At 35.6% G+C, this 9,084-nt stretch overlaps 1 protein-coding gene across 1 annotated transcript; it reads right to left on the reverse strand.

The window, feature by feature from the left end:
• Positions 1 to 2,347: 2,347 nt before the first annotated feature.
• On the reverse strand, positions 2,348 to 6,575 carry LOC133338168 (cuticle protein 38-like). The gene is made up of 2 exons (XM_061546353.1): positions 6,564 to 6,575; positions 2,348 to 2,737 (listed from the first exon to the last, which is right to left on the reverse strand). Exons 1-2 carry the CDS (start codon positions 6,573 to 6,575, stop codon positions 2,348 to 2,350), a joined length of 402 nt encoding a protein of 133 aa, XP_061402337.1.
• Positions 6,576 to 9,084: the final 2,509 nt, after the last annotated feature.

Here is a 9,084-nt window from a genome sequence, read left to right on the forward strand (position 1 = left end):
TGTATGCTATCGTATGAACTAGGATAAAGCCAATCGGTGAAGATCTTCCTTATTATACCCTTCACCACACTGGTACAGGGTATTATGTCTTTGTGCATATATCTGTAATCGAGATAGACCCATGGTTCATTTTGAGAATATGCATAGAACCACTTTCTGAATCGATTCATGCATGTCCGTCCGTCCATTTATTTTTGTTAACAAAGTACAGGTCGCATTTATGATCCGATTTGGATGAAATTTGGTACAGGCCACTTATTTGGCCCAAGCACGAAGCCTATTGAAATTGGGAAAAATCGTTTCGGGAAAATCGGTTTAGATTTAGATATAGCTCCCATATATTTTTTGTCCGATTTAAGGTAAATGGTGCACCAAAGTCCCTAAATATCTTACGATTTGCACGAAATTTGGCACAGTGTACTGAATAAAGTCTACAATGATGTGTGTTAAGTTTCGTGGAAATCGGTTCTGATTTAGATATAGCTCCCATATATATTTTCGTCCGATTTAATGTAAATGTTGTACCAAAGTCCCGATATGTCTTTCGATTTGCACGAAATTTGTCATAGCATAATGAATTAGGTTTGAAATGATGTGTGTTTCCTGAAAATAGGTCCCATATATTTTCGTCCGATTTAGTGTAAATAGTGCACCAAAGTCCACATATATCTTTCGTACTGAACTTAGTATAACCTAGAAGTTTGATATAAATGCTGCACCGAATTCCCCGGTGGGTCCTATTGGCACACAATTTTGCACAACTTATTGAAGTTATTATGAGATAACGTGTGGCAAGTTTTGTTTCAGTTTTTTGTCAGATTTTAAGTAAAAGGTGCACCAAAGACCCAAAGTTATATAGTTTATATAACCTAGCGTGCAGAAAGTTTCATTGAAATCGGTTCAAATTTGGATAGAGCTACCATACATATTTTCTCCCGATTTTAAGTAAATGATGCACCAAGAACTCGAAATGTGGCCGATATTCTGTGACAAGTTTCGATGAAATCGCCTTAGATTTCGATATAGCTTTTATAAATATTTTCGTCCGATTTGAAGTAAACGGCGCACCAAACTCCTCATGTTTATCAGATATGTATCCAAATAAACAACGGTTGTCCGATTGATATATGCTTTAAATTTATTTACATAATTTTGTCCCATTGTAAGAAGCAATTTTATATCTGACCAAATGAAAAATTTAGTATAGGTTGCAGGAAGATGTGTTTATGGGTCCAATTTCATTTTACTGATCCTTCAAAAATGCGACGTCTGTTAAGAATCGTATGTTGAATATACCAAAAGTGGTGAAGGGTATCATATAGTCGGCCCTGTCCGACTGTACTAATTTCCTTACTGATTTTTCAAATAAAACATAAGCGTGGATTTTCTAAAACCCTTTTTTCACAAAAGACGTGGACGTAGATTTTTTTAAAACTATTTTTTTAATAATACATAGGCTTAGTGTTTTAATTGTATTCTGTTGTTTTTAAATAACTTATAGGAATAGATTTTTTTAAATATTTTTTAATATCCCATTGGCGTTGATTAAAAAAAAATGTTCATACATTTTTACATACATAATACATAATCCATTTTTTTTTTCTAATTTTTTTCCAAAGTGTTTTTTAGTATTTTTTAATCGTGTTTTTTTCAAGTATCCCATTAAGTTTTTTTGCATTTTTTATAAATACAGTTTTTTTCTTAAAAAAAAAATCACAAACAATGGTTTTTCGTATAAAAGTTTTTATTCTTTATTTACAAGATATGAAACAAACACACATTCATTTGCAATTTATTAGATTTAAATAATTTGGCTAGAAAGAACTCAAAAATCTCATAAAAGAAAATTATTTATAAAGAAGATTACTTAAATTACCAAGCACTCTCTCTCTATTTCTGATCACTTGAATAGTTCCTCAAAATATGTTCTCTTAAAGCTCTCATTTTTATTGATTTCAACTCTATCTGCATTGTTATTTTCTATTGTTTTGCTTTCTTCTCTAATACTTAATGGTAAAATGATATTCTTTAGTTTATATAGTCTCCTTCTCCTCAATCAAACTAAGAAAGAGCAGGCTTAAATAAACCAAAGAAATTAAAATTTCAAATCGTTTCGAATGCAATTTCTATAAACAAACAAAAAAAAATAATAAATGACAAGATGAAATGGAGTAAAAGGTCATGATAATGATTAAAAATAATTTAACAATGAATTATTGTCGTTCGTTCGTGAGTCCATCCACACATGTAACACACTCGGGGAGTAGTCCTTTTTCAAAAATTTGTTTCGATGCAATAATCACTTTCCAATTCCGTTTAATGAGTTCTATGAGTTGAATAGTGGCTCTTAATGGTAGACAGAGTGACCATAACTGGCAAGACCATGGTGATAACCATAACCGTAAGCGGGAGCAGCAACAACAGCTGGTGCGGCATATGATTTGTAGACGGGAGCAGCAACAACAGCAGGGGCAGCATGTACAACGGGTATGGCCTTGGCTGATACCTTGTAAGTATTGGCGTATGAGGTGGCCACTGGAGCATAAGCCTTAACTACGGGCGCAGCTACAGCTACTGGGGCAGCATAGGATTTATAAATAGGGGCTGCATGTACAACAGGGGCAGCTACTGCATGATATGAGGTAGCATAAGCTGGGGCGGAGAGAGCCACACCATGACCATAACCACCAAGGTAACCGGCTGAGGCGACAGCGAAGAGGGCAGAGAAGACAGCGATCTGTGGCAATGAACAAACAAATGATAATTTCAAATAATGGGAACTTGAATTTTGTTGATAAGTATTAAACGATAAGTCACGAGGATTTTGTAAAAACATGTTTTCTAAATTTTTTTTTTCAATTAACCTGTAAGCGTAACTTTTTCAATAACTATTTCAGGCTAAGCTATGAACGGATTTTTTCAATATTATTTAAATTGTCATCCCATATCTGAAGTACGTCTCGATTATCGGTATTTAAAGATTCACCTCCGTTTAGAGGTGTTTACGTTCGGCATTCCTGCAAAATTAATGCAGGATAACTTTAAGTGGCACAAGATCAGCAGTTAAAGTAGGAAAGGGCCTATCGGAGCCCTTCAATACCGAACGAGGATTCAGACAAGGTGACAGTTTGTTGTGTGATCTTTTTAACATCCTACTGGAAAAGGTCATACGAGACACAAAGGTTAACAGAAATGACACTCTGTACAACAAACAACACATGTTACTCGCCTACGCCGATGACATCGATATAATGGGTCGAACATTGCTAGCGGTAACAGCCGCCTTTGAACGAATTATGAAGGAGTCTGCCAAAGTGGGTCTGGCAGTAAACGGCGAGAAGACCAATCTGATGTTATCAACGCGCAAGACGTCCAGTAGACTCGGACCAACTGTGGAACTTGAGAACTATAGCTTCGAGGTAGTTAAAGACTTTATATACCTTGGTACTGCCATAAATAAAACGAATGACATCAGTTTTGAAATTCGGAGAAGGATTGTGATGGCCAACCGATGCTACTATGGTCTGAGCAAACAACTCAAAAGCAAGGCCACCTCCCGTGCTAGTATATGGATCAGAAGCATGGGTACTTGCGCAAGCAGATGAGACAGCTCTTGGAGTGTTTGAAAGAAAAATTCTCCGGTGGAAAGACCAAGTAGAAAACATAATCTTGGAACGTGGTCTTCCAATTGGTGGATATGCACACAAGACCGACGTGCTTGGAAATCTTTTTTAAGCTCGGCTTATGGAACAACCGTTCTGTAACAAGCCAGCTCAGTAAGAAAGTAAAGATTCATAAGACATAAAACATTGATCAATTCGGATACTTCATTTGTTTTGGAATAAGAGATTTTTTGCTTTCAGTTGAATATTTAATGGGTGATGTACCAGAAGGATTGAGTCAACATTATTTTCGAACTTAATCTCTTTTTGGAAATAATATTTTCATATCCAAAAATTGAAATACACTTCCAATCGCGAGTTCACTGCGCTGTACACCAAGACAAGCAGGTGAGCGATCGTGCCCAACTGAATCGTAAAGCTGTCTGTCCAATTTTTTTTTGAACTATTTTGGAAGTTCTGGATATGACCTTTACAATATCGATGAATAAACGATAATAATTAATAGTGACTATATGGAAGTCTATATTGAATTTGTATTAATCAAGGTATAATCCGCAATTGAAATTAATTTCTGCAAATGGAGAACTTCAAGAGTCATTTCTATTGGAAATGAAGCTATAACCCAGAAGTGTTATTAGAACGCTGTGTGACAACGTAAAGCCTTGATACATTATTTAATAAGCAAAAAATATGTTAGGAATTGAAAGAAATATTCGATATTGAAAAGACCAAGGGATCGGTCAATAACCCAGAATGCTATTACGCCTGTCTGTGCGCTGACATACCAAAAGAGGGGGGAACACAAATGCGGAGGCTATGTCAAGGTTTGGAGTTATATCGAATATGTTTGTTAACTATATAAAGTACAGAATAAAGGTTGTAGAACAATAAAATCCTCTTAAAAATGGGGCGAGAAATCCACATGAGGATATTTGCAAAAACTTGGACCTATATAAAAAAATAGGCTGAAATTAAATGTCGGCAAAATACCTAAAATGTCGAAATATGTGCCTATATCAATTAAATTTTTTCGAAGATGTATTTTATTCCCTAAAATCCCGATATACCTGATCGGTTCCTTTATATAACATAAACAAGTAAGAAAAGTAGTAAAGTCCGACGGGGCCGGCTATAAGATACCCTTAACCACTTTGGGTATATTCAACAGATGAATCCTGACAGACGTCGCATTTTTAAAGGACCAGTAAATGAAATTGAATCCGTAAACATGTCACTCTGCAACCGATACTAATTTTTTCATTTGGTCAGATATAGAAGCTATATCTTAATCTGAACCGATTTCAGGAAACTTAACACACATCTAGACCTAAATCATTACGCTGTGCCAAATTTCGTGCAAACCGAAAGATATAAAGGAACATTGGTACACCATTTACCTTAAATCGGAGGAAAATATATTTCGGAGCTATATCTAAATCTGAACCGATGTTCACGAAACTTAACACACATCATTCTAGACCTAATTCATTACGCTGTGCCAAATTTCATGCAAATCGAAAAATATATAGGGACTTTGGTGCACCATTTACATTACATCGGACGAAAATATATATGGGAGCTATATCTAAATCTGAACCGATTTTCAGGAAACTTAACACACATTATTCTAGACCTAATTCATTACGTTGTGCCAAATTTTGTGCAAATCGAAAGATAAATAGGGACTTTGGTGCGCCATTTACATTACATCGGACGAAAATATATATGGGAGCTGTATCTAAATCTGAACCGATTTTCAGGAAACTTAACACACATCATTATAGACCTAATTCATTACGTTGTGCCAAATTTCGTGCAAATCGAGAGATATATAGGGACTTTGGTGTACCGTTTATATTAAATCGGACGAAATTATATGGAACCTATATCTAACTCTGAACCGATTTTTTCCAATTTCAATATGGTTCGTGCTAGGACCAAATAAGTGTCCTATGTCAAATTTCATCCAAATCGGATCATAAACGCGACCTGTACTTTGTTCACAAAAATACATGGACGGACGGATGGACGAAGAGACGGACATCTCTTCGACATCGTCTCATAAAGTGATTCTATGAATATTCTCAGAAAGAACCATCTGCCTCTCGCGTTTCATTTTGCCTATTACAAACATATGCACAAACACATAATACCCTGTACCACAGGTGGGTTCTAAATACGGCGGTTATATCAAAACGTATGCATATATTGCAAATATTCAACCCAGACTTCTTTATCCCGAATAGCAAATTGAAACATGTTGGAAAATTCCGCTTAAACGTTGAAATACGATTTGTCCAATATTTGGACCGATATATCACATTTCGATCCTAGGAGTAGTATTAATTAGCAAATTTCTATCTGAACGATTGTTGTATATATGGTTACTTCGGCAGACATGACCGCTGCATGGGTCTCATATGTTTATTTCGAGGTTTTGAAAGGAGAATGACAAATTGAATATGCACTCCACGGAAGAGAACAGTCCCACTCTTGCCATTCCTTGAGAGAAACGATCTTTCTTTGACTATACTGACACTGCTACATCAAATGTCATTTATTTTTTCGGGATTAATTTTTCATGAAAATTCTATAAACACAAAACTATTCGTAATAATTCCCTTAAAAGTTGTTACATATATCGATAAATTTCCTCAATACATGATACACTGAATGTTGAAAGCTGAAGGATATTAATTTTCACAAATATATCCTTTAAATGTTTTTAATACCATTGTTTCAAAATTTGTCACATTTATTTTTAAAAATTCTTTTTGCACCAACTTTTAGGTAATATGTTTTTGTTTTATTTTTATTTAAGCCACTTGTGTCTTAAGTCTTTTGTTTTCACACACACATAAATAACGATTTTTTCTTTTTTATTTATTATTGTTGAAGTGTCCATTATCCTTTCAAATAATTCTCGCCACACATCCTTACCAATTTGAACATTTTGTTAGAAGAGATTTGTTTAGCTATGCTTAGAATTGTTGTCTGTTTAAGTTTAAAGCAACTTGTGGTTTGAATGATTATGACAAAAGCGTGCAATATTTATAGTTCCCAACCATGTTAAGAAAATCAAAACATACTGAGAGATTACAACAACCACAACGGCAATAACAAGAGCAATTCACACAATTCTAAATGAACGAATGAATGAACATACTTACATAGGTATGTAAGTATGGTTGTATGCAGCCATGTCTAGTTGAAAAAGAGTGACTGAATGTCTAGCTGGGTGCTGGGATTGTTTGGTGGCTGAGTAAGTAGCTTTACAGAAAAGAAAAAAAGAATAATCATACAATTACACTAGGCATTAATACAACGAGAATTTACAACTAATATCAATTGGCAAAGAAAAATAAATGACAAATAAATTAATTTAAAAATCAAGGATTTAAAAATGAACCTATCGAGAAATTTGTTATTATATAAATAGGAATAAAAATATATTTTTGGGATGCATCAAAAGAAAAGTAAAAAAAAAACAGTGAGCGGAGCAGTATAGTCGGACGGGGCCGACCATACGATATCCTACACAACTACCACGAACTCTAACTTTCTGAGGATGTTTATTCCGAGTCTGAGCAATATTTCGAGATATTTGCCCCCTCTTGTCCGATTGGAGGTCAAAACCCCCTCTTCCTTACTTTTTTCGAATATTCAGTACAGTCCTTATAATTACTTGTCCAGATTACCTTCACGGTGGGTTGTGTTGTGATTTTCGGATTATACTCTACTCGAAAACACACAAAAATTATGTTTTCGGTCCATTTCATCCCAAAATTTTAATCTGATCATCCCCGAAAAATTGTAGGCGTTGTTCTTGACCATAACTGGAACTTCATGAAAAATTTCAAAGTCATCAGCGCCATATTTCTCCCTCTAATGTGGTAATGGGTTACTAAATAATATCTGAATACGTAAGCACCTGTAAATATTTGACTGTAACTCCCACATCTGAGTAGATACATCACTATATTTGGTATCAATTTAAAGGCCAACCACTCCTCTTGGATATGCTATCAACTCCTGGGGTCTACATCCTCCAGGAGTAAATATGTATGCCATAGAATACAAATTTTGTCATTTTTCACACAAAAGTCAGGGTCCATTTGACCCGCTAAATATTTACCGATCTTTATCAAAACATGCATGCTTATTCTCTGGCCCGATCCCCTTCTTCATGCGAAAATTCGCGGTGTTTGGGCCATAATTGCGGCCTCTGGAGCGACCAGAAAAACCGACAAAAATTTAGTATTTGGTCCATTTCATCCCCTAAATATAAACCGATCTTTTCCAAAAACAATAGGGGTCTTCATTGGCCAGAACCCATCCTACATGTAAAATTTCGTGAAGATTGGTCCATAACTGTGGCCTGTATCGTGTTTACAAATTATAATGGACAGACGGACGGACGGACGGACGGACACACATGTCTAGATCGACTCAGCTAGTCGAGATATGACGATCGGTATACTTAAAGGTGGGTCTAGGACCAATATTTCGCGGCGTTACAAACATTTGGGGCTGCACAAAGCTATAATACCCTGACAACATAGTTGTGTAGGGTATAAATATTTAGTATTACATATTAATAGGAAAATAAGATATATCGATCCATATAACGTATCAAACGGAAGGTCCTGTTATTCAGCAATCCATATGCCTTAATGGAGTTTACGCAAATTTTCCGTTTTAGGTCCATGCTATGGAATTCCGAATTCTTGTTACGATAGAAGCGACCTTGCAGAAAAAAGTCCAAGTTTTGATATAGCCTCTATATCACTATCATTTTCGATCCACGATCGATTCGCAGAATTCTGTACAGGTCCCACCCTATTTTCTGTATGTTTAATTTTCAAGGCGCATTTTCAAATCGAAGTGACAGTAATTTAGCATTGCGGGTTATTATAGAAACAAAAATTTATTAGTGGGGAAAGTATGGCATGGTCCACCAAGAGGTAAGGCACTGACCCTCATCAGTTCCCTTAGTTTTTTCATAGGGATATTTCCCCCCGCCGTTATTTTGAAATATAGGCCCGTGTTTTAATATAGAACACATTTAAAGGTCCTGCTCCATTTTTGATATTTTCAAGTACACAGCCAAATTTTCGGATCTAGTTGTCATGAAAACGAAGAAATTCCATACACCCAATCTTCCTCTTGAATGCAGGTTTGGGGTTATCAATATGCCGGTACAATTGTAAAGGCTAATATATTAATTATTCCCTGCACCACACTGTGGTACAGGGTATTATGTCTTTGTGCATATGTTTGTAACAGGCAAAAGGAAACGAGGTAGACACATGGTTCCTTTTGAGAATATGATTAGAATCACTTTCTGAGTCGATTTATGCATGTCCGTCCGTCCGTCCGTCCGTCTGTCTGTAGATGTAAAATTGTAAACAAAGTACAGGTCGCCTTTATGATCCGATATGGATGAAATTTGGCAGCGATG

This window comes from Musca vetustissima, unplaced genomic scaffold (assembly GCF_032173495.1).
Source record: "Musca vetustissima isolate MV318-11 ecotype Yass unplaced genomic scaffold, APGP_CSIRO_Mvet_v1 utg79251, whole genome shotgun sequence".
Lineage (NCBI taxonomy): Eukaryota > Metazoa > Arthropoda > Insecta > Diptera > Muscidae > Musca > Musca vetustissima.